The 27,344-nt window shown below is 43.2% G+C and overlaps 2 protein-coding genes across 2 annotated transcripts in view; one reads left to right on the forward strand and one right to left on the reverse strand.

Moving 5' to 3' along the window:
- Positions 1-19,518, forward strand: part of LCT (lactase) — a 221,710-nt gene extending 202,192 nt beyond the window's left edge. The window contains exons 15-17 of the mRNA XM_063933757.1: positions 15,981-16,201; positions 16,682-16,918; positions 18,795-19,518. Coding sequence (XP_063789827.1) covers positions 15,981-16,201; positions 16,682-16,918; positions 18,795-19,054 — 718 coding nt within the window. The 3' untranslated portion in view covers positions 19,055-19,518. The remainder of the gene's footprint in view (positions 1-15,980; positions 16,202-16,681; positions 16,919-18,794) is intronic.
- A 3,495-nt stretch (positions 19,519-23,013) lies between these two features.
- Positions 23,014-27,344, reverse strand: part of UBXN4 (UBX domain protein 4) — a 55,893-nt gene continuing 51,562 nt past the window's right edge. Inside the window, exons 11-13 of the mRNA XM_063933758.1 lie at positions 26,047-26,178; positions 24,073-24,284; positions 23,014-23,795 (exon numbers count right to left, since the gene is read on the reverse strand). Of these exons, the coding sequence (XP_063789828.1) occupies positions 23,660-23,795; positions 24,073-24,284; positions 26,047-26,178 (480 nt within the window). The 3' untranslated portion in view covers positions 23,014-23,659. The remainder of the gene's footprint in view (positions 23,796-24,072; positions 24,285-26,046; positions 26,179-27,344) is intronic.

Raw genomic sequence — 27,344 nt, forward strand, 5'->3', positions numbered from 1 at the left:
TATTGGCTAAATACTCTTGAAATAAATAATAAGATTTTACTTACCGGTAAATCTATTTCTCGTAGTCCGTAGAGGATGCTGGGGACTCCGTAAGGACCATGGGGATAGACGGGCTCCGCAGGAGACATGGGCACTTTAAGAAAGAATTTAGTTCCTGGTGTGCACTGGCTCCTCCCTCTATGCCCCTCCTCCAGACCTCAGTTAGAGAAACTGTGCCCAGAAGAGATGGACAGTACAAGGAAAGGATTTTGTTAATCCAAGGGCAAGATTCATACCAGCCCACACCAATCACACCGTATAACTTGTGATAACTACCCAGTTAACAGTATGAAAACAACATATCATCAGTGCAAGACCGATGCAACTATAACGTAACCCTTATTGCAGAAGAAGTCCGCACTTGGGACGGGCGCCCAGCATCCTCTATGGACTACGAGAAATAGATTTACCGGTAAGTAAAATCTTATTTTCTCTAACGTCCTAGAGGATGCTGGGGACTCCGTAAGGACCATGGGGATTATACCAAAGCTCCCAAACGGGCGGGAGAGTGCGGATGACTCTGCAGCACCGATTGAGCAAACATGAGGTCCTCCTCAGCCAGGGTATCAAACCTATAGAATTTAGCAAAAGTGTTTGAACCCGACCAAGTAGCAGCTCGACACAGCTGTAGTGCCGAGACCCCCCGGGCAGCCGCCCAAGAAGAGCCCACCTTCCTAGTGGAATGGGCCTAGACCGATTTTGGTAACGGCAATCCAGCCGTAGAATGCGCTTGCTGAATCGTGTTACAAATCCAGCGAGCAATAGTTTGCTTTGAAGCAGGGGCACCAATCTTGTTGGATGCATACAGGATAAACAGCGCTTCAGTTTTCCTGACTCTAGCCGTTCTGGCCATGTAAATTTTCAAAGCCCTGACCACATCAAGTAACTCGGAATCCTCCAAGTCACGTGTAGCCACAGGCACCACAATAGGTTGGTTCATATGAAAAGATGATACCACTTTCGGCAGAAATTGCGAACGGGTCCGCAATTCAGCTCTATCCCTATGGAAAACCAGATAGGGGCTTTTATGTGACAAAGCCGCTAATTCTGACACACGTCTAGCCGAAGCCAAGGCTAATAACATGACCACCTTCCACGTGAGATATTTTAACTCCACCGTTTTAAGTGGTTCAAACCAGTGTGACTTTAGGAAACTTAACACCACGTTAAGATCCCAAGGACTCCTTTTACAAACGTCTGAACTTCTGGTAGAGAAGCCAACTCTTTTTGAAAGAAAATGGATAGGGCCGAAATCTGAACCTTAATGGAGCCTAAGTTTTAGGCCCAAATTCACTCCAGTTTGTAGGAAGTGAAGGAAACGGCCCAGATGGAATTCTTCCGTAGGAGCATTCCTGGCCTCACACCAAGAAACATATTTTCGCCATATACGGTGATTATGTTAAGATGTCACGTCCTTCCTAACCTTTATCAGCGTAGGAATGACCTCATACGGAATGCCTTTTTCTGCTAGGATCCGGCGTTCAACCGCCATGCCGTCAAACGCAGCCGCGGTAAGTCTTGGAACAGACATGGGCCCTGTTGCAACAGGTCCTGCCTTAGAAGAAGAGGCCACGGATTTTCTGTAAGCATTTCCTGCAGATCCGGATACCAGATCTTTCGTGGCCAATCTGGAACAATGAGGATTGTTCTCACTCCTCCTTTTTCTTATTATTCTCAACCCTTGGGTATGAGAGGAAGAAGAGGAAATACATAGACTGACTGGAACACCCACGGTGTCACTAGGGCGTCTACCGCTACTGCCTGAGGGTCTCTTGACCAGGCGCAATAACTCTGCAGCTTTTTCTTAAGGCGGAACGCCATCCTGTCTATCTGTGGCAGTCCCCACCGAACTGCAATCTGTGCGAAGACTTCCTGATGAAGTCTCCACTCTCCAGGACGTATGTCTGGTGAGGAAGTCTGCTTCCCAGTTGTTCACTTCTGGAATGAACACTGTTGACAGTGCTCTTACATGATTCTCCGCCCAGCGAAGAATTCTGGTGGCTTTCGCCATCGCCACTCTGCTCCTTGTGCCGCATTGGCGGTTTACATGAGCTACTGCGGTGACGTTGTCTGACTGGATCAGAACCGGTTGGTCGCGAAGAAAGGTCTCCGCTTGACGTAGGGCGTTGTATATGGCCCTTAGTTCCAATATGTTGATGTGAAGACAAGTCTCTTGACTTGACCAAAGACCTTGGAAATTTCTTACCTGTGTGACTGCTCCCCAGCCTCGGAGGCTCGCGTCCGTGGTCACCAGGATCTAGTCCTGAATGCCGAATCTGCGGCCCTCTAGAAAGTGAGCACTCTGCAGCCACCACAGGAGAGATACCCTGGCCCTGGGGGATAGGGTGATCAACTGATGAATCTGTAGATGTGACCCGGACCACTTGTCCAGTAGGTCCCATTGGAAAGTCCTCGCATGGAGCCTGCTGAAGGGAATGTTTTTCCCAGGACTCGAGTGCAGTGATGCACTGACACCTGTCTTGGTTTCAATACTTGCCCGGTACCGGTCCGATTTTTCAACTACCTGCAGGCACCTCCTCCATTGCTTGGATACTCCAGATATGGCACCTATAATGGGATGATTAAAGCACCAGGAGCCGGGAGATACCACTACATGGAACCAGAGGCTAAAACAGGTTTTTCACTTACCAACCAGTGTGGACCACTGCTATTGTTTCAAAGCTAAAGAAAACAGCATGCTGTACTAATTACTAACACTATTTCTGACGTTTGTTGCAACTAATCAGCCAATATCAGTGACACTAATTACTGCACTGCTAATTATTCCTAATCATATAGAGTCAAGAGACTAACTAATCAGCTGAGCTTGAAAAGCCTATATACTAACCATACCAATAAGACTTGGAGTTAAATTGCATTTGTGTTTAATGCTCTGCAGGACTGACCGGCACGTAGGATGAGATTTGTTATTATTAACTATTGGAATTTTTAAACTGTATTAATAAAGGTACATATCTTTTTAACAAGCGCTGTTATTTGTGTATTTAGTTTCTGTTTTTTTAAGGGTAGAGTACTCTCCCTTTCAACAGCTGCTATTGATTAGTATGTTCCTTTATGTTGATTTTAATTTATGTGTACCTATTTCTACCCAGCAACTAGCGCCGAGACATTCTTTTGTGTTGGTTTCAATAGGTCCCTGACTAGAGTCATGAGTTCCTGGGCCTTCTCTATCTGAAGGTAAACCCATTTCTGGTCTGTATCCAGAATCATACCCAAGAAGGGCAGACGAGTTATAGGAACCAACTGTGACCTCGGGAAATTGAGAATCCAGCCGTGTTGCTGTGACACCTTCAGCGAAAGTGACACGCTGTTCAACAACTGCTCTTTTGATCTCGCCCTTATTAGGAGATCGTCCAAGTATGGGACAACTGTGACTCCTTGCTTGCGTAGGAGCACCATTATTTCCGCCAATTACCCTGAAATTGGTAATGACAATCCTGTACCGCAATTGTCAGGTATGGCTGATGGGGTGGATAAATGGGAACATGAAGGTATGCAGCCTTTATGTTTAGATACACCATCAAATCCCCCCCTTCCAGGCTGGCGATGATCGCTCTGGGCGATTCCACTTTAAATTTGAACCTTTTCCAGTATAGGTTCAGAGATTTTAATTTTAAAAATAGGTCTGACCGAACCGTACGGTTTCGGGACTACAGCCAAGGCTGAGTCATATCGCCTTCCTTGTTGCAGGAGGGGAACCTTGAGCACCACCTGTTGGAGATACAATGTGTGAATTGTATCTAATATTATCTCCCTTTCTGGGGGAGAAGCCGGTAGGTCCGATAAGGAAAAACCGGCGAGGAGGCACCTTTCGAATTCCAGCTTGTAACCCTGAGAAACAATTTTTTATTGCCCCGGGAACCACCTGTGAGTGAACTCAGATGTGGCTGAAGAGTCGAAGACGTGCTCCCACTTGGGCGGACTCCCTTAGCGGAGCTCCAGCGTCATGCGTTGGATGTAGTAGAGGCCGGGGAGGACTTCTGTTCCTGGGAACTAGCTGTGCCCTGTACCCTTACCTCTGGTAAGAAAGGACGCTCCTCGTACTTTCTTGTTATTCTGCGACCGAAAGGACTGCATTTGATAATGTCGTGCTTTCTTAGGCTGTGAGGGAATATAAGGCAAAAGATCAGAATTACCAGCTATAGCTGTGGAGACCAGGTCCGAGAGCCCTTCTCCACACAATTCCTCAGCCTTGTAAGGTAAACCTTCCATATGCCTCTTTTAGTCGGCATCACCTGTCCATTGCATGTTCCACAGGACACTTCTAGCAGAAATCGACATAGCGTTGACTCTAGAACTCAGCAGACCAATGTCTCTTTGGGCATGTTTTATATATATATATATATATATATATATATATATATATATTGAAGGAAGAATCTGGCGGCACTCAGGAGACTTGTATCAAACAGTGTAAATGTTTATTGGAGCAACATCCAACAATTGTTTCGGGCCTCCGCCCGTCGTCAGGGATGTGAATCACATACAGAACATACATTTTATACCACAGTGAAGACCTCCCCCACACATGTGCAATACATTAATCATCTCACCTGTGGGTCACTCACCTTGACAAACGCCAAACTGTTAGCCGCCGCCACGAGCCGTTCCGCTCATCAGCTGCCGCACAGTGGATGACGTCATCAAGGAGCGCCCACAGAGAGACAGAGATCAAGCATCAGAATCGGTTACCTAGGCAACCAATATAACAAAACGTGTTTAAACAAACATTAGTGTATTCAACAAAACCTAAATACAGACAAGTTTTAAAAAAACATGTAGTGAAAACATGAATATCAGTTCATAATAAAAACAAATAAACAGACTATGGGACGCAATATTATAAATTTTCCCAAGAATAAAGAATTAATCAATATGGCATGTAAATAAACACATACGATCATGTTAATCACGGCATTGATTGGGTGCTGAATCCTTCATTTAGTAGTCTAAATGATACATAATAAATACAGAAATATATTCTATATGCAATAAAGATCTATAAAAAGCTATGTAGCCCATGTTGTTCATTTAGGCCTTTAGGGGCCATTGTGTCCAGTCTAAAGATCCAACGACACTCCAATTGGAGCAATTTCTTGCCCCTGTTTCCACCCCTAATTGATGCCGGTACATGATCTATAAGCCTACTCCTAATACTCGCAATGCTATGCAATTGCTGCGCACAATGGCGGGCCATGGGTTGGTCACTAGATCCTGATTCCAAGGCTGCCCTAATGGCCGACCGATGGTTGGCCATCCTCTCTTTAAATTGGCATTCTGTCTTGCCCACGTAGTACAATCCACATGGGCAAGACAGTACATATATTACAAATCTTGACGTACAGGTAAGGGGGAAGTTAATAGTGTATTTTTTACCCGATCTTGGGTGTGAGATATAATCACCCACTAACATAGAGCGACAGGTGACACAGCCAGTGCATCTGAAGCATCCAGGTTTACGTGACAGAAAGTGTTGTTTAGGTTTGGCCTTCACAAGCTCTGTTACATCAACTTTTACCAGCAAGTCCTTTAGATTTTTACCTCTAGAATATGCAGGCATTATTCTAGTGTTAAGTAGACCTGGAAGATCTTTATCAGTATTGATAATAGGCCAGAATTTCTTGATTTCCCTTTTAGTGTTGTTACTTGCTTCAGTGAATCTATTGACCCAGGGAATCTTTTGTACCCCTTTATCAATCTCAGTCTTACTTATTAAAGATGTTTCTCTAGGAATCTCAAGGACCCTTTGTTTGGTGGCCAATAACCTCTTGTAATCATAACCCCTTTGCTCAAACTTTGATACCATATCATCCAATGCTCCATCAATCTTAGAGGGATCACTTGTAATGCGACGCACCCTGAGCATCTGGGAATATGGTAAACCATATTTTAATGGGGGGGGATGGAAGCTATCCGATTTAAGGATAGTGTTGCGATCTGTATCTTTAACGTATAATGATGTAGATAATTGATTGTCAGTATGTGTAATACATACATCCAAGAAATTTACAGTTGACAAACTCATATCATACGTGAATTTTACAACACTAGAAGATGCATTATGACCATCAAGAAGATTCCTCAAACATTCCATTGGTCCACCCCATATGATTAACAAATCATCTATGAATCTAACGTACATAATGATGTAATGACTGAAAGGATTAGTTAATAACAGGGGTTTCTCCACACAACACATGAAGGCGTTGGCGTACGACGGGGCCACATTCGACCCCATCGCACAGCCAAGACGCTGTAAATAGAAATTTCCATTAAATAAGAAATAATTCCTGGTCAACACCAAAAGTAGTAATTCCAGAAAAAATTCCACTGGGGGGCCAACATAATAAGGATTATCTGTAATAAGTGATGCAACCGCTGATATACCCAAATCATGGGGAATGCATGTATATAGCCCAACGACATCAGCACTACAGAAAACTGTGTTAGGTGCCAATTCACCCAAGCTATCCAGACGAGCAAGAAGATCGTTTGTATCTTTGAGATAAGACAATGATTGTTGTACACATGGATTCAGTAGGGCATCTAAATATACTGAGACTGGCTGGAATAGGGATCCCCTGGCCGATATAATCGGTCTGCCAGGGGGTTTCTCACTATTTTTATGTAACTTGGGCAGTGTGTAAAACATGGGCACCATTGGATAAGAGGTTTTTAAAGCAATAGATAATTCATTAGAAATCCATGTTTTATCTACAGCCCTAGTTAGCACACTGTCCAATTCACTTTTATAATCCATAGTAGGATCTCTCATCAATCTCTCATATACATTGACATCTGACAACTGTCTTTCACATTCTGAAATGTAATCTGATAGGTCCTGAACGACTATGGCTCCGCCCTTATCGGCGCTTCTAATAACTATGTCAGTACGAGACTGAAGATTTTTAAGTGCCTGCCGTTCAGGGCCTGTCATATTGTTACAACCTTTTATATGCTGATTACATTTGTTACCAAGATTGTCCATTAATCGTGAAAAAGTTCTGATCGATGGACTATTAGAGATGGGTTCAAATCTTGATTTAGGTTGCAGTTTTTTAAGCTGCCTGGGAATGTCCGTGTCAGTGTTGAACACTGTAGTTGTTTGGGTCTTAAAGTGTTCACGCAATTTCAATGTCCTATTGAACTTAAACGACTCAACCTTCCACTGAAAGGGATCATGGCGAACAGTAGGTATAAAAGAGAGCCCTTTAGCAAGGACCTTATATTCTAACTGAGATAGTGAGGTTTTAGATAAATTAAAAACCACTTCTCTTACTTGCGTGTCTTGGTTTTTGTTCTGCCTTTTTCTTTGGCCCCCTCGCCGCGTCCTTTTGGTGGCCTGCCAACAGCAGCTCGGGTAATTGCCCCTAAAGGGCGCTCTTGCTGTGAAGTGCTTGCCAGTTGTGGATCATTGTCGCTAATAGAGGTGCTTGATCCCTCATAGTCTGTAAAACGGGCCCTTGCTCTCCGGTTGTGATGGAACGGCTTCTGTTGATTACGGGGAGCTGGATTTGTTAACCATACATATACCCGATTTTGATCATAATCCTGTTGGACCAATCGCTTCTTGTCACGTTTAAATTTAATTAAGTCCTTTTTATACTGATCCAGCTGCGTGGATAATTTCTCCAACCAATTCACCTGTACATCCTGTGCAAGGGCAGGTTTAAATTTTGCCTCAAACTCTGTAATCCTCCCTCTTACTGTTGTCAATTCCTTTGAGGATTCTTCAATAACAAGTAGAAGCAAGTCCATGGAGCACTTATTGAGAATGCCGACCCATTTCTTACAAAAAGGTGCATTATAACGACCTATAGTTGGGGTATTCCGAACCCTAAAACCTCTGGGGATCTGTTTTTCTTTATAATAATCTGCCAGAGTTAGGGCATGATACATATAGTCCAGTTCACGTTTTTTCAGAAAATATAGATCCTTATATAAGTCAGCATTCTCAGGATCAGATGATTCAGCCTGTATTTTACAGGAACTGAGTATGTGCTCAGCTTCCACATCAGAATAACTGAAACATTCTTTGGTGTTTAATTGTGCAAATGCACATCCCGGCACAGCCTGTTCTTCCATTTGTGCAACAAATTCTATTTAGAATGCCACTTAAATCAACGTCCCATAGAATGAAGGGAGGATTTGATCCACTGTAGTATAACAAACTAAGCAATATATCGCTTGGGGTGCCTTGCTATAAGGTATGTAATTGCAGCATACCTCAAACATGTAGAAGCAAAACGGCCGGCACTCCCCCTGCTGCTACAGAAACTGCTCCGGTGCCCTCCATAAGATGCAGGCATCCAAATTGTAGAAGGAAGAATCTGGCGGCACTCAGGAGACTTGTATCAAACAGTGTAAATGTTTATTGGAGCAACATCCAACAATTGTTTCGGGCCTCCGCCCGTCGTCAGGGATGTGAATCACATACAGAACATACATTTTATACCACAGTGAAGACCTCCCCCACACATGTGCAATACATTAATCATCTCACCTGTGGGTCACTCACCTTGACAAACGCCAAACTGTTAGCCGCCGCCACGAGCCGTTCCGCTCATCAGCTGCCGCACAGTGGATGACGTCATCAAGGAGCGCCCACAGAGAGACAGAGATCAAGCATCAGAATCGGTTACCTAGGCAACCAATATAACAAAACGTGTTTAAACAAACATTAGTGTATTCAACAAAACCTAAATACAGACAAGTTTTAAAAAAACATGTAGTGAAAACATGAATATCAGTTCATAATAAAAACAAATAAACAGACTATGGGACGCAATATTATAAATTTTCCCAAGAATAAAGAATTAATCAATGTGGCATGTAAATAAACACATACGATCATGTTAATCACGGCATTGATTGGGTGCTGAATCCTTCATTTAGTAGTCTAAATGATACATAATAAATACAGAAATATATTCTATATGCAATAAAGATCTATAAAAAGCTATGTAGCCCATGTTGTTCATTTAGGCCTTTAGGGGCCAATGTGTCCAGTCTAAAGATCCAACGACACTCCAATTGGAGCAATTTCTTGCCCCTGTTTCCACCCCTAATTGATGCCGGTACATGATCTATAAGCCTACTCCTAATACTCGCAATGCTATGCAATTGCTGCGCACAATGGCGGGCCATGGGTTGGTCACTAGATCCTGATTCCAAGGCTGCCCTAATGGCCGACCGATGGTTGGCCATCCTCTCTTTACATGCCACATTGATTAATTCTTTATTCTTGGGAAAATTTATAATATTGCGTCCCATAGTCTGTTTATTTGTTTTTATTATGAACTGATATTCATGTTTTCACTACATGTTTTTTTAAAACTTGTCTGTATTTAGGTTTTGTTGAATACACTAATGTTTGTTTAAACACGTTTTGTTATATTGGTTGCCTAGGTAACCGATTCTGATGCTTGATCTCTGTCTCTCTGTGGGCGCTCCTTGATGACGTCATCCACTGTGCGGCAGCTGATGAGCGGAACGGCTCGTGGCGGCGGCTAACAGTTTGGCGTTTGTCAAGGTGAGTGACCCACAGGTGAGATGATTAATGTATTGCACATGTGTGGGGGAGGTCTTCACTGTGGTATAAAATGTATGTTCTGTATGTGATTCACATCCCTGACGACGGGCGGAGGCCCGAAACAATTGTTGGATGTTGCTCCAATAAACATTTACACTGTTTGATACAAGTCTCCTGAGTGCCGCCAGATTCTTCCTTCTACAATTTGGATGCCTGCATCTTATGGAGGGCACCGGAGCAGTTTCTGTAGCAGCAGGGGGAGTGCCGGCCGTTTTGCTTCTACATGTTTGAGGTATGCTGCAATTACATACCTTATAGCAAGGCACCCCAAGCGATATATTGCTTAGTTTGTTATACTACAGTGGATCAAATCCTCCCTTCATTCTATGGGACGTTGATTTAAGTGGCATTCTAAATAGAATTTGTTGCACAAATGGAAGAACAGGCTGTGCCGGGATGTGCATTTGCACAATTAAACACCAAAGAATGTTTCAGTTATTCTGATGTGGAAGCTGAGCACATACTCAGTTCCTGTAAAATACAGGCTGAATCATCTGATCCTGAGAATGCTGACTTATATAAGGATCTATATTTTCTGAAAAAACGTGAACTGGACTATATGTATCATGCCCTAACTCTGGCAGATTATTATAAAGAAAAACAGATCCCCAGAGGTTTTAGGGTTCGGAATACCCCAACTATAGGTCGTTATAATGCACCTTTTTGTAAGAAATGGGTCGGCATTCTCAATAAGTGCTCCATGGACTTGCTTCTACTTGTTATTGAAGAATCCTCAAAGGAATTGACAACAGTAAGAGGGAGGATTACAGAGTTTGAGGCAAAATTTAAACCTGCCCTTGCACAGGATGTACAGGTGAATTGGTTGGAGAAATTATCCACGCAGCTGGATCAGTATAAAAAGGACTTAATTAAATTTAAACGTGACAAGAAGCGATTGGTCCAACAGGATTATGATCAAAATCGGGTATATGTATGGTTAACAAATCCAGCTCCCCGTAATCAACAGAAGCCGTTCCATCACAACCGGAGAGCAAGGGCCCGTTTTACAGACTATGAGGGATCAAGCACCTCTATTAGCGACAATGATCCACAACTGGCAAGCACTTCACAGCAAGAGCGCCCTTTAGGGGCAATTACCCGAGCTGCTGTTGGCAGGCCACCAAAAGGACGCGGCGAGGGGGCCAAAGAAAAAGGCAGAACAAAAACCAAGACACGCAAGTAAGAGAAGTGGTTTTTAATTTATCTAAAACCTCACTATCTCAGTTAGAATATAAGGTCCTTGCTAAAGGGCTCTCTTTTATACCTACTGTTCGCCATGATCCCTTTCAGTGGAAGGTTGAGTCGTTTAAGTTCAATAGGACATTGAAATTGCGTGAACACTTTAAGACCCAAACAACTACAGTGTTCAACACTGACACGGACATTCCCAGGCAGCTTAAAAAACTGCAACCTAAATCAAGATTTGAACCCATCTCTAATAGTCCATCGATCAGAACTTTTTCACGATTAATGGACAATCTTGGTAACAAATGTAATCAGCATATAAAAGGTTGTAACAATATGACAGGCCCTGAACGGCAGGCACTTAAAAATCTTCAGTCTCGTACTGACATAGTTATTAGAAGCGCCGATAAGGGCGGAGCCATAGTCGTTCAGGACCTATCAGATTACATTTCAGAATGTGAAAGACAGTTGTCAGATGTCAATGTATATGAGAGATTGATGAGAGATCCTACTATGGATTATAAAAGTGAATTGGACAGTGTGCTAACTAGGGCTGTAGATAAAACATGGATTTCTAATGAATTATCTATTGCTTTAAAAACCTCTTATCCAATGGTGCCCATGTTTTACACACTGCCCAAGTTACATAAAAATAGTGAGAAACCCCCTGGCAGACCGATTATATCGGCCAGGGGATCCCTATTCCAGCCAGTCTCAGTATATTTAGATGCCCTACTGAATCCATGTGTACAACAATCATTGTCTTATCTCAAAGATACAAACGATCTTCTTGCTCGTCTGGATAGCTTGGGTGAATTGGCACCTAACACAGTTTTCTGTAGTGCTGATGTCGTTGGGCTATATACATGCATTCCCCATGATTTGGGTATATCAGCGGTTGCATCACTTATTACAGATAATCCTTATTATGTTGGCCCCCCAGTGGAATTTTTTCTGGAATTACTACTTTTGGTGTTGACCAGGAATTATTTCTTATTTAATGGAAATTTCTATTTACAGCGTCTTGGCTGTGCGATGGGGTCGAATGTGGCCCCGTCGTACGCCAACGCCTTCATGTGTTGTGTGGAGAAACCCCTGTTATTAACTAATCCTTTCAGTCATTACATCATTATGTACGTTAGATTCATAGATGATTTGTTAATCATATGGGGTGGACCAATGGAATGTTTGAGGAATCTTCTTGATGGTCATAATGCATCTTCTAGTGTTGTAAAATTCACGTATGATATGAGTTTGTCAACTGTAAATTTCTTGGATGTATGTATTACACATACTGACAATCAATTATCTACATCATTATACGTTAAAGATACAGATCGCAACACTATCCTTAAATCGGATAGCTTCCATCCCCCCCCATTAAAATATGGTTTACCATATTCCCAGATGCTCAGGGTGCGTCGCATTACAAGTGATCCCTCTAAGATTGATGGAGCATTGGATGATATGGTATCAAAGTTTGAGCAAAGGGGTTATGATTACAAGAGGTTATTGGCCACCAAACAAAGGGTCCTTGAGATTCCTAGAGAAACATCTTTAATAAGTAAGACTGAGATTGATAATGGGGTACAAAAGATTCCCTGGGTCAATAGATTCACTGAAGCAAGTAACAACACTAAAAGGGAAATCAAGAAATTCTGGCCTATTATCAATACTGATAAAGATCTTCCAGGTCTACTTAACACTAGAATAATGCCTGCATATTCTAGAGGTAAAAATCTAAAGGACTTGCTGGTAAAAGTTGATGTAACAGAGCTTGTGAAGGCCAAACCTAAACAACACTTTCTGTCACGTAAACCTGGATGCTTCAGATGCACTGGCTGTGTCACCTGTCGCTCTATGTTAGTGGGTGATTATATCTCACACCCAAGATCGGGTAAAAAATACACTATTAACTTCCCCCTTACCTGTACGTCAAGATTTGTAATATATGTACTGTCTTGCCCATGTGGATTGTACTACGTGGGCAAGACAGAATGCCAATTTAAAGAGAGGATGGCCAACCATCGGTCGGCCATTAGGGCAGCCTTGGAATCAGGATCTAGTGACCAACCCATGGCCCGCCATTGTGCGCAGCAATTGCATAGCATTGCGAGTATTAGGAGTAGGCTTATAGATCATGTACCGGCATCAATTAGGGGTGGAAACAGGGGCAAGAAATTGCTCCAATTGGAGTGTCGTTGGATCTTTAGACTGGACACATTGGCCCCTAAAGGCCTAAATGAACAACATGGGCTACATAGCTTTTTATAGATCTTTATTGCATATAGAATATATTTCTGTATTTATTATGTATCATTTAGACTACTAAATGAAGGATTCAGCACCCAATCAATGCCGTGATTAACATGATCGTATGTGTTTATTTACATGCCACATTGATTAATTCTTTATTCTTGGGAAAATTTATAATATTGCGTCCCATAGTCTGTTTATTTGTTTTTATTATGAACTGATATTCATGTTTTCACTACATGTTTTTTTAAAACTTGTCTGTATTTAGGTTTTGTTGAATACACTAATGTTTGTTTAAACACGTTTTGTTATATTGGTTGCCTAGGTAACCGATTCTGATGCTTGATCTCTGTCTCTCTGTGGGCGCTCCTTGATGACGTCATCCACTGTGCGGCAGCTGATGAGCGGAACGGCTCGTGGCGGCGGCTAACAGTTTGGCGTTTGTCAAGGTGAGTGACCCACAGGTGAGATGATTAATGTATTGCACATGTGTGGGGGAGGTCTTCACTGTGGTATAAAATGTATGTTCTGTATGTGATTCACATCCCTGACGACGGGCGGAGGCCCGAAACAATTGTTGGATGTTGCTCCAATAAACATTTACACTGTTTGATACAAGTCTCCTGAGTGCCGCCAGATTCTTCCTTCTACAATTTGGATGCCTGCATCTTATGGAGGGCACCGGAGCAGTTTCTGTAGCAGCAGGGGGAGTGCCGGCCGTTTTGCTTCTATATATATATATATATATATATATATATATATATATATATATATAACAGCATCTTTTATATATATATATATATATATATATATATACACATACACTAGGGTCAATAACATGGTATCCTTATCTAAGGTTTCAATCTCCGCTGATAAGGTATCTGTCCACGCTGCTACAGCGCTATAAACCCATGCCGACACAATCGCCGGTCTGAGTAGTGTACCAGAATGTGTGTAAATGGACTTCAACGTACTTTTACTGCAAGCTATCTGCAGGATCCCCGAGGATAGCTGTTAAGTCAGCGCTACCTTTTGGGTAAACGTGACAAAGCTTTGTCCACCCTAGGGGGAGATTCCCATCGTATCCTGGCCCTAGTAGGGAAAGGATACTCCCTGAGAATTCTTTTTGGGAAGCTGCAGCTTCTTGTCTGGAGATTCCCGCTCTTTTTCTTCATGAGAGGAGGGAAATTTACCTCAGCTTTCTTCCCCTTCAACATGTGTACCCTCGTGTCAGGGACAGATGAGTCATCAGTGATATGCAAAACATCTTTTATTACAATAATCATATATTGAATACTTTTCTGCCATTTTTGGCTGTAACTTTGCATTATCGTAGTCGACACTGGAGTCAGACTCCGTGTCGATATCAGTGTCTATTATTTTGGATAGTGAGCATTGTGAGACTCTGAAGGTCTCTGCGACATAGGGACAGACCTGTGTAGATTCACTGTCTGTTCTCTAATCTTTTGTGCAATAAATTTACCTCAGCACTTTATTTCACACATCCAATCAGGTGTCGGCGTTGTCGACGGAGACACCACTCACACACACATTTGCTCCATCTCCTCCTTAGGAGAGCCTTTTACCTCAGACATGTCGACACACACGTACCGACACACCACACACTCAGGGAATGCTCATCTGAAGATAATTCCCCCACAAGGCCCTTTGGAGAGACAGAGAGAGTGTATGCCAGCACACACCCCAGCGCTATATGACTCAGGAAAAAACACAGCAATTTAATGTTTACCCAGTAGCGCTGTTATTATCTGCGCCGAATTATGTGCCCCCCCTCTTCTTTAAAACCCTCTCTTCTACCGTGGTATAAGCAGGGGAGAGTCCGGGGAGCTTCCTCTCAGCGGTGCTGTGGAGAAAAACATGGCGCTGGTGAGTGGAGGGAGAAGCCCCGCCCCCTCGACGGCGGGCTTCTGTCCCGCTAAAAGTGTAAAATTGGCGGGGGCTCATGCATATATACAGTGTCCAGCTGTATATATGCTCCTTTTTCCAAATAAGAGGTTTATATTGCTGCCCAGGTCGCCCCCCCTCCCCCCCTGCACCCTTACAGTGACCGGAGTATGTGAGGTGTGTGGGAGCAATGGCGCACAGCTGCAGTGCTGTGCGTTATCTCAGTGAAGATCATGAAGTCTTCTGCCGCCTCTGAAGTCTTCTTTTCTTCTCATACTCACCCGGCTTCTATCTTCCGGCTCTGTGAGGGGGACGGCGGCGCGGCTCCGGGACGGACGGCGAGGGTGAGATCCTGCGTACCAATCCCTCTGGAGCTAATGGTGTCCAGTAGCCTAAGAAGCAGGACCTAGCTTCAGAGAGTAGGGCTGCTTCTCTCCCCTCAGTCCCTCGATGCAGGGAGTCTGTTGCCAGCAGAGCTCCCTGAAAATAAAAAACCTAACAAAATACTTTCTATCAGTAAACTCAGGAGAGCTCACTGAAAAGCACCCAGCTCGTCTGGGCACAGTATCAAACTGAGGTCTGGAGGAGGGGCATAGAGGGAGGAGCCAGTGCACACCAGGAACTAAATTCTTTCTTAAAGTGCCCATGTCTCCTGCGGAGCCCGTCTATCCCCATGGTCCTTACGGAGTCCCCAGCATCCTCTAGGACGTTAGAGAAAAACAAAATATTTTTTGCTGCCGAACCCTTACTAGAATGTAACCCTTCAGAATCCCAAAAAACATAATTTTAGTAATTCACCGCATCAAACAGTTGAGAATTTAGACAAAAAAAACGTGGGGTCCTATGAAGACCCCAGCTTGGTAAAGTACGTTGACGAGGTAGGCTTGGTATATTAATAGTTAATTTTGAAGCACTCATTTTTGTGAACCGGTCTAATTATACAGTATTGTGCTAATGTATTTGTACTATGGACTCCATACAGGGGTGTAGGATCCTTGACTGACCGTAGTTGGCTTGGCTCTGGCTCCATTTGGTTGAAGGTGACTCCTTTCGGGTTCCGCAGGATACTAAACTGGATAAAGGAAGAGTACAACAACCCGCCTATTTATATTACAGAGAATGGTATATCTGAACGGGGGACCAATCTGAATGACAAGTGGAGAGAACATTACTATAAGCATTATGTTAACGAGGCTTTGAAAGGTACAAAATGCTATTTACAACGGGGTAAAACCTTGGGGACTTTAGGGCAGGCATTCTGAACCACTGTCCACAAGGCCCACTAACGGTCCAGGTTTTGAGCACAGGTGACTTAATTAGTACCTCAATAACTTTGATTTAACCTTCTGTGCTGAAGCCTGTCTATCACTAAAACCTGCACCGTTAGTGTGCCTTGAGGACAGAGGTTGGGAATGCCTGCTGTAGGGTATACTGCAGGTGAGTGTTCCATCTAGGAAAAACATTGTGCAGGAGTAGGTACAGTTAGATGCATAATGATCTCATAGCAATCACAGTCAGGAAGAGGGCAGTGTTATCACTATGAAGAGGACTGATGGGATGAATTGCAGTAGTGCAATAACCTATTGTACTAGACAAATTAGGGACAGTTTAGTATAATGAAATGCACATTTGTGCACTTAAAATTAACCAAAAGTGGAATACTCTCCGGTTATTTTTACACAGCTGCCAAGTACGATGGTGTGGATATCCGTGGTTATACAGCTTGGTGCCTAATGGATAATTTTGAGTGGGCAACAGGGTTTGCCGAGCGTTTCGGTTTGTACTACACTAATTACACAGATCCAAATCTGGCTCGTATCCCTAAAAAGTCTACAAAGTATTACCGGAAACTCATTCAGTGCAACGGATTCCCGGATCCAATAAATACCTCTCACCCCTGTCTGCAGCCAGAACCTGAAGGTAAGGAAGAGCAATTATAATAGGGGGAGACATGATAGCAACCAGCCATTGTGTCCAGTCATACCACCACCTACCAGCATTCCTCCATACAGTTAAAATTGGATAGGCATTTATCCAGAAGCAGACAAAAATGTCAGCTGTTACTTGAAAGGTTTTTAGAATTTTAGAACTGAATAGAATACATTTTCTTAATTCATAAATCCCTTTAACATATGTCTTCAGTCACACCTAAGAGAGGAGTGAATTCTGGGAAACAATGTTTACATGGCTACCCTTCGAGTGAAACATTTATCCACTCGGGTAAATCCCCAAAAACAGACCAGACTTCTTTGCCCTTATTAAGGTCTTCGGTGTAGGTGAGGGGTTTGCCTTTAACTCACACTGAAAACGTCAAACACTATAGAAGCAACCTCACTGACAGGATGCATTTTAACCTTATCTAGTGACATGACTGAAAAGAGGCAACTCCTCTTCAGCAGTTACTGGAAGTTGAAAATCTCTGTACAGCACTGATTATCTTCAATAAGGGCTGAACAATCTGTCAGAATGTGGTAATGTGCAGCATTCCCAATTGGTAAAACATTTGGGGAAAGAACTCCTAATGACTTCTCTGAAAAAAGGAATCATCACTAGAGACTATGGGGGTCATTCCGAGTTGATTGCTCGCTAGCAGTTTTTAGCAGCCATGCAAACGCATTGTCGCCGCCCACTGGGGAGTGTATTTTCACTTTGCAGAAGTGCAAACGCCTGTGCAGCAGAGCGCCTGCAAAAATATTTTGTGCAAAACAAGACCAGCCCTGAACTTACTTTTCGTGTGTGTTGATTCTAACGTTGGAGGGTTGGCTTTTGACGTCACACACCCGCCCAGCCACGCCTGCGTTTTCCCTGGCAAGCCTGCGTTATTCTAAGCACTCCCTGAAAACGGTCAGTTGACACCCAGAAATGCCCATTTCCTGTCAATCTTCTTGCGGCCGCCAGTGCAATTGAAAACGTCGCTAGAACCTGTGCAAAACCACAAAGGACCTGTACGTCGCACGTGCACATTGCGATGCATACACATGCACAGAAATGCTGATTTTTAGCCTGATCGCTGCGCTGCGAACATCGGCAGCTAGCGATCAACTTGGAATGACCCCCTATAGCATAACTTTTATCTTTGCAAGAAAAAAAAAAGTAACATTATTCCTAACCCCAACGTACATTACTTTTCCTGTGTAAGAGAAACTGGCATCATGAGAAAGACTGCAGCCACGTGAATGACACTAATCCTAATATTAGACTTTTGCTCTGGTGGTTCTAGGATTTCATATTTTTATCCAGCTCGCTCTCCTGCTACAGGCACAACCTACAAGTCATACCATGTAAACTATTGAAGTTCTAGAATTTAAGACCATATGGTTACTATGTTTTTTTTCTGAATGTCACTTATTATAGCAAATACTGTACTGTTTGTGGTTAATGTCTTTCTTATTATGTGCTTGAACTGTAAATACTATTACAGGTTGAGTATCCCTTATCCAAAATGCTTGGGACCAGAGGTATTTTGGATATCGGATTTTTCTGTATTTTGGAATAATCGCATACCATAATGAGATATCATGGTGAAGAGACCTAAGTCTAAGCACAGAAAGCATTTATGTTTCATATACACCTTATACACACAGCCTGAAGGTCATATAATACAATATTTTTAATAACTGTGTATTAAACAAAGTTTGTGTACAATGAGCCATTAAAAAACAAAAGGTTTAACTATCTCACTCAAAAAAGTCCGTATTTCGGAATATTTGGATATGGGATACTCAACCTGTATCCTAACTCATGTTATACGTAAGTAAATTAAGAACCATTTACACAGAAATCTTCATTCCTACAGGCACAGACACCACAACAGCCAGCAGCAGTCACACAACAGCCACTACAGCAAAGACAGCCAGCAGCAGTCACACAGGACCCTCGGGAGCTCCAGAATCAGAGACCGTTAACTTCCTCGGACTAGACATCTCTACATCAGATGCGATGATCGCTCTGTATGTGGAGTTTGGACTTTTACTTGCTGCTGTTTTGGGCATCATTGTGTTTTCAGTTCTGTACAGTAAATTGCACAAGAAATTTAAATTTGCTCAATTATTTTAGATCTCACCATCAGATTATGGGGTATATGCAATAGCGGGCGAATTGGCAAAATAGGCGAATTCCGGGCCGTTTTCGCCTCCAAAAATCAATTCGCCTATGCAGTGCAGTCATTTTTCGCAAAAAAACGGCCCGTCAAAATTCGCCTTTTCTCAATTCGCCTTTTTCCGAATTCGCCTTTTCTGCAATGGTACAGATGCTGCAATTCGCCTCCAGCATATTCAATTCAAGTTTGGAAATTCGCCTGCAGTGCTTTTAGACAGCAAATTCGCGATTTTCACTCCGCCACACTTTGGAGGGTGAAAACAAATAAAAAATTTTTAAACATGTTTTTTTTTGTGTTTTTTTTTTTAGGAATAGCAGATCTATTTATATTAGAAGGGATTAGGTTTTTTTTTTTTTTTTTGGGGGAGGCACAAATATTATTTATATATTTTTTAAAATAATATTTTTTTTTATTTTTTTATTGCTGGAACGGTAAAATCCGGGAAAAAAATGGCGTGGGGTCCCCCCTCCAAAGCATAACCAGCCTCGGGCTCATTGAGCTGGTCCTGGTTCTAAAAATGCGGGGAAAAAATTGACAGGGGATCCCCCGTATTTTTAAAACCAGCACCGGGCTCTGCGCCTGATGCTGGTGCCAAAAATACGGGGGACAAAACGAGTAGGGGTCCCCCGTATTTTTAACACCAGCATCGGGCTCCACTAGCTGGACAGATAATGCCACAGCCGGGGGTCACTTTTATACAGTGCCCTGCGGCCGTGGCATCAAATATCCAACTAGTCACCCCTGGCCGGGGAACCCTGGGGGAATGGGGACCCCTTCAATCAAGGGGTCCCCCCCCAGCCACCCAAGGGCCAGGGGTGAAGCCCGAGGCTGTCCCCCCCCATCCAATGGGCTGCGGATGGGAGGGCTGATAGCCTTTGTGTTCAAATAAAAAGATATTGTTTTTTCCATTAGTACTACAAGTCCCAGCAAGCCTCCCCTGCAAGCTGGTACTTGGAGAACCACAAGTACCAGCATGCGGGAGAAAAACGGGCCCGCTGGTACCTGTAGTTCTAATGGAAAAAAAATACCCAAATAAAAACAGGACACAGACACCGTCGACAGTAAAACTTTATTACACACTGCCGACACACACATACTTACCTATGTTCACACGCCGACATCGGTCCTCTTCTCCATGTAGAATCCCGGGGTACCTGAAAATAAAAGATCAATTATACTCACCTCAACAGGCTCCAGAGATAAATCCACGGACTTGGCAAAAAAAGAAAGCGCATTTACCCGCACCAAAAACGGACTGAAAGGTGTCCCATGCTGACACATGGGACACCTATCCACGATTAAGATCTGTCAGTGACAGTTGTCACTGACAGGTCTCTAAGCCAATCAGGAAGCGCAACTTCGTTGCGCTAACCTGATTGGCTGATCGCTGTGACAGCGCATCGCACAGCTCCCTCCATTATATTCAATGGTGGGAACTTAGCGGCTAGCGGTGAGGTCACCCGCCGGTCAGCGGTGACCGGCGGGTGACCCCACCGCTAGCCGCTAAGTTCCCACCATTGAAAGTAATGGAGGGAGCTGTGCGAGGCGCTGTCAGAGTACAGACGGCGTCCAGCCAATCAGATGAGCGCCACGGCAGTAGCGCTTCCTGATTGGCTGAAGGGACATCAGTGACAGGAGTCACGTGATGTCCCGACATTCGGGGAGAGGGGTCCCATGTGTCAGCATGGGACCCCTTTCGGTCCGCAGGTCCGGTTGTTCGTTTTCTTTTTTTGCCAAGTCCGTGGATTTATCTCTGGAGCCTGTTGAGGTGAGTATAATTGATCTTTTATTTTCAGGTACCCCGGGATTCTACATGGAGAAGAGGACCGAAGTCGGCGTGTGAACATAGGTAAGTATGTGTGTGTCGGCAGTGTGTAATAAAGTTTTACTGTCGACGGTGTCTGTGTCCTGTTTTTATTTGGGTATTTTTTTTCCATTAGAACTACAGGTACCAGCGGGCCCGTTTTTCTCCCGCATGCTGGTACTTGTGGTTCTCCAAGTACCAGCTTGCAGGGGAGGCTTGCTGGGACTTGTAGTACTAATGGAAAAAACAATATCTTTTTATTTGAACACAAAGGCTATCAGCCCTCCCATCCGCAGCCCATTGGATGGGGGGGGACAGCCTCGGGCTTCACCCCTGGCCCTTGGGTGGCTGGGGGGGGGGGGACCCCTTGATTGAAGGGGTCCCCATTCCCCCAGGGTTCCCCGGCCAGGGGTGACTAGTTGGATATTTGATGCCACGGCCGCAGGGCACTGTATAAAAGTGACCCCCGGCTGTGGCATTATCTGTCCAGCTAGTGGAGCCCGATGCTGGTGTTAAAAATACGGGGGACCCCTACTCGTTTTGTCCCCCGTATTTTTGGCACCAGCATCAGGCGCAGAGCCCGGTGCTGGTTTTAAAAATACGGGGGATCCCCTGTCAATTTTTTCCCCGCATTTTTAGAACCAGGACCAGCTCAATGAGCCCGAGGCTGGTTATGCTTTGGAGGGGGGACCCCACGCCATTTTTTTTTCGGGTTTTTCCCCGTTTTTTCCCGTTTTTTAAAATCGCGGTAAAATCCGCAAAATCGGCCGATTTTCGCCCGCGACTCTGGCGAATCCGTTTTTCATTGCATATGGTGAATTCCGGAAGCCACCTTCCGGAATTCACCTGGCGAATTTGGTCGAATTGAAAAAACGGCGATAATTGCCGCGATTTCGCCCGCTATTGCATATACCCCTATGTATTACTTTCATACTGAAAATGTAATTACCATGTTTAATTCTGCCCCACTTTGTACAGACTTTCTGAATGGAATTAGCAATTTTGTACAATTATCCTTAAAAATAATAAATAATAAATTTGTATTAAAGTGTAAGGATGTCCACGTTTCATTTTCATTTAGCTGCTGCTCAGCACATAATCAGGCTAGTGACACAATCATAATGACCATATGAGTATGATTTGTAGGTTGGGATTATCATTGTGAGTTGGAACTACAAACGTCTATCAATGTACTAGAAAACAGGGTACTTTGGGACAGATGTATTAAGCCTGGAGAAGTGATGAAGCAGTGATAAGTGCAAGGTGATAACGCACCAGCCAATCACTGTAAATGTACATATTCGAGCGGATTGGCTGGTGCGTTATCACCTTGCACTTATCACTGCTTCATCACTTCTATAGACTCAATACATCTGCCCCATTGTGCCTCAAGCCTCAGTGATTACCATCCAGACTTGCTTCTCTTGTTTCAAGCTGTGCCCTCTTCAAACTAGAATGTAAGCTCACTCGTGAGCAGGACTCTCCCTTTGCTTTATTTCAGGTCTGTATTTATTTTGTCTAGCTTGTATGTCCACATTTTATGTATGTCCTGTCCCCACTATGGGGGTAATTCCAAGTTGATCGCAGCAGGAATTTTGTTAGCAGTTGGGCAAAACCATGTGCACTGCAGGGGAGGCAGATTTAACATGTGCAGAAAGAGTTAGATTTGGGTGTGGTGTGTTCAATCTGCAATCTAAATTGCAGTGTAAAAATAAAGCAGCCAGTATTTACCCTGCACAGAAATAAAATAACCCACCCAAATCTAACTCTTTCTGCACATGTTATATCTGCCTCCCCTGCAGTGCACATGGTTTTGCCCAACTGCTAACAAAATTCCTGCTGCGATCAACTTGGAATTACCCCCTATATGTAGCTACCGAACATGTGGCAATTTACAAATCTGTGATAATATAATAGACTGGGTAAAAGCTATCTCTGTTATGTCATCAATAAACCGGACACTCCTATTTGTATGCTACAAAACTCACTTAAATATAAGCTTCATAAATCATCACTATCACAAGTACTTTTCTGGACTGCTTGTACAGTGAATCAACTAAAATATTCTGTAAAACTAACTCCAAAGAAAAAAAAAATCAAGTAGTCTGTCAATATTCTTATAGTATTAATGTTTATATAGAAGTAACATGTTACAAATATATATATATATATAAATCAATATTTTCTTTGCACACCACAGCTGAAAAGATGAAAATAAGTCCCAAAATATTGTTTTATGGAACAAATTATTATAAACCAAAAACAAGTCTTCTAGGAACCCTAAAAAAAAATTATTATTATTATTGAAAAGCAAAAGCTAAACCTTTATTGGCAACATTTGAAACGGATGATGAAACGGCTGGGATCTTCCTGCATCGATGAAGAAAACCAGTAAATATAAATAAGTTATGGATTGTGGCATTTAAAATTGCTGCAACATTACAGTATCAAAACCTGTCTGGAAAACCCCGGCTTTCAGTGGAAAAAGTGTGCTAAAAGTATCTGAGAAGGTGACACGGAGTTTAGTCTTTATCCAACAAAAAAGAAATCCTGAAATCATGTTTATTAGATAAGCTTATTCTACAGGGAGCAGCGTCTGTAACAAAAGCTTAATTAGAAATGATATCGGGATCCTAATTTCATGCATTGAGCTAAGTAATCAGTGGCAGTATGACTGTGGATTAAAATACAGGAGTCCCAACTGCAGCAATGTGGCAAAACAAAACAAAATCTGCATAATTAGCCATCATTCCTGCTCCTACATCTGCTGAGTAGAGTTCCCATTCCAGGTGTTGTTTTCATCCTCGTCGTCCTGCGTCCTCAACCGGTAGATTTTGCCTTCTTTTTTAAATTCATCTGCTCGCTTATCAAGTACTCGTTTTCGAACCACGTCCCTGGCGAACACAGAAAAGAAATGGTCAGTAAATGCATGTCAGATAAACACGATGGATCTGTCCCTCTAAATGTACAATGAATTACGTTTTTGGACAAAAGGATGCTATCGGTAAACGGCTCTCTATTTTACACATTCACAAATGTCTTCATTGGAGGGAAAAGGTAAGGCTTGCAGTATTAAGCAGTGCATATATGGGCATTTCTCAGTGAGCGTTCTGGGTACACACATTTACACTAAGCATCAAGAATTACCTCTAAGCCCTCAGCTACACTTACTTCTTTGTCTCTGAACTGTTGGATGCTTGGGAATTTGTAGTATCCTGCTGTGGATACGGAGCTCTGTCTGTGTGTTGTGCTGGCGGAGGGCTACCAAATAAGAAACTGCTGAGAAACCGCCATACTGCAAGGAGGGGATACAACAGCGTACTCAATAGACCCCAGACACCAGTATCTGATGACGACACAATGGACCTTGCTGGCCTCCCAGCCTGCAATTAGAAAAGACAGGTAGAACACTACATATACAATTATAACCCTATATATGTACTGTATTACATACTGCTTTCACACAGTAGCTGTGGTTACCAGTGGCAGCTTATAGCTAAAGCCAACGTCTCGGAAGAACATAGCTACAATATTCTAATGCATTTAATGTGGACTATAACGATACACGTGTCTGTACATGGTGGGAGATTCACTAAGAGAAAGTGATTGACTATGCAACCTATCATAAAAGACTGGCAGATACTTCCTAATAATCCCAAATGCGGGAGGTGGAAGAACCCCCCTTTTTTACATTTTATTGAAATTAAATTGTTTGACAACAGGATATTTCCCACTTCCCACTAACTCATCAGGCTCCCCGCTGTAATAAGGTTAGACAAGAAGCTGGACGTGAATCAGTAGTGTAGACAGTAAGTACAACTTTTTAACCACTAAATTGGCAAAAAAAAATAATCCAAAAACGATTCAGATATTGTGGGATTTAAAAAAAAAAAAAAATTAAGAGTGAATTAGGTGAAGAACATGTATTTAAACATCTCAAATTATAATAATTTATTTATATATTTCTAAAATATTGTTTTATCAAACATCGGAACTAAGATTTTCCCAGCGGCTGCATATATGAGCAGCCAATTACACCCTGGGGGCAATTTACATTTCCCAGGCAGCTATTCCTCTCTGCAGTCACCGGATGAGGGGTCCTGTCATACTGACTCAGCAGTGAACGGCAGCACGGCAGACACCTGGGGTAAGGTACAAGGAGGCAAAGGGGCCGGGAGGTCCCACTGTGAGTAGTAGCTGCTAGGAGTTTATGTTCCAGCAGAAGACCACACTGTGCATCTGACTGGTCACATTGTTTGCAACCAGATCAGATAATGCACTGAATTAAAAGAAATGCATGCAGTGCTGTTCCCATTTAAGATATCATGTGGATCATGAAGAGTTCAACGGACCTGTTCCATATATACAGTCCCCCACACCGTGGAAATTTCTTTGCAACATTGATCAAGGGACTGTCATCTTGTGGGACGCTTCAACGCCTTGAAACACGCTTGGGGTAACTATCACCCACGATTCACTTTGAATAGATCCATACGGGACTAAGGGGACTGTATATATGGAACAGGTCCGTTGAACTCTTCATGTTCCACATGATATCTTAAATGGGAACAGCACTGCATTCATTTCTTGAGTTTTAATATGTATTATTTGTGTTTTTAATTCATTGTGAATTTTTGCTCAGAATATTTAATTAAATATGTGTATTGTTATCACCTACTCATCTCATCTGTGACCCATTAGCGCTGCATGCTCTATTTGTTCACATATTCCAGTTGGGGTCTGACCAACCTCTTTTTTTTAGTTCAGCTGCTATGTTGAACCTCCCTATCCAGCGCCAGGAGCGAATTACCCTAGGGTAATTTCCTTTTCTTTCTCAGATAATGCACTGCCTGGTGCGGTCACAAACGATGCGACCATGCCAGGCAAGTGGTTAAAGGAGTGAAGCAATGAAATTCTGTGACCTTCACACTAGTGACACATGTAGGAGAATATCACGGTGTGTGCACAACTGCCCTTTGACTCTGAGGGGCCACAACGGGAAAAAACTGTATTTGCAATAATAAATAATCATTGGAAGATCAAGCAGAATCCTGATCCTTACTTGGCCTCTGAAGACTTAAGTTCAACAAGACTTTAAAGAGAGTAGAATGATAGCAATTTACAGGACATTTACAGTACACCTACCGGCAAGATGACTATTGATGCGCTGGGTGCAAGTTCCAAAGACAGCAAAGATTTCCCAAAATCCTCTTTAGTAAAGTCCCTTCGAGGAAACATAGCTGCCAAGGAAAAATTGCCGTAGGTGTTCCCAACTGTCTGTGAACACAAGACAGAAACCATATTGAAGTTCTGCACCACCCATAAACTGATCTTATAAACTCTTTTTGCAACATACTGTAAATATTTTGCCCTCAACCTGAAAACTACCAAGAAAAAATAAAGTAGTTACGTAATCTTTCTCTGGTAGGGCTTCATGATTGAGCAAGAAATAATAATAAAAAATAATTACTTAATATCTATATGAGCAGTTTAAGCCAAAATATTTGCAAAGATTGCTGGCCTTCCTCTGGAATAGGTGGTGAAAACTGTGTCTCTCTCCTTCCATTAACAAAAAGTGGAAATGCACCCGTCACCTGCACAGGTTACTAGCAACCAGTGGCAACACTTGGCACTTTGTGCCACAATAATGTGCGTTTCATTCAACTGGTAGCCTTCCTTCTTGAGGTCACTGGTATCAACTAAAAACTTATGTAGGCGATGGGTGAACTTTTAAAAATGTTTGTATTTCACGTTTAAATATACACGGTCGAGTCACATTATTATGACCACCAGCTAGGTGCAGTGACCATCCGTTTGCTCCGGAGCCGTATACGCAGCAGGGTCCGCTGAACTGTCGTTTTGGACACACGTCTGGTAGCCCCCAGCTTCATTCTGACAGTGAGCTCCCCCACTCTAGCGTGTCAGTCAGCGCTCACGCACCTTCATAGCAGACGTTCACCTCTCACATCAATGGCACGTGGTGCTCCAGTTTCCACGTCTGTTATTTGCAATGGTGCCATTTGTCCAGTCACGATACACTTTCACCAAAGCAGCACGCAAACATTTCACAAACTGCGCTGTCTCAGAAATACTGCCACCCTTGGCCCTGAAAGCCGATAATCACCCCCTTTTACCCATGACAGCAACGAGTGATACGGATGGAGCCACTAGAATGGGAAAGCGTCTCTGTGCACTCCGGCGGGGCTAGGCGGATGGGTCGCCTAGTCACGCCAGGAGTGCACGCCTGCGATGATGCCGCACTGGAGGAGTGCGGCTCCATTTGTGTGTGTGCAGATGGCCTATCGCACACTTTAAATACCCACCAAGCCAGCGCATGACACGTGACGTACTTCTTGGGCTACAACCTGCCGATGTCAAATGTAGGAGGTGGTCATAATGTGACTCGACCATGTATAACATACACATCACCACAGAGGTACCAA

This window comes from Pseudophryne corroboree, chromosome 7 (assembly GCF_028390025.1).
Source record: "Pseudophryne corroboree isolate aPseCor3 chromosome 7, aPseCor3.hap2, whole genome shotgun sequence".
NCBI lineage: Eukaryota > Metazoa > Chordata > Amphibia > Anura > Myobatrachidae > Pseudophryne > Pseudophryne corroboree.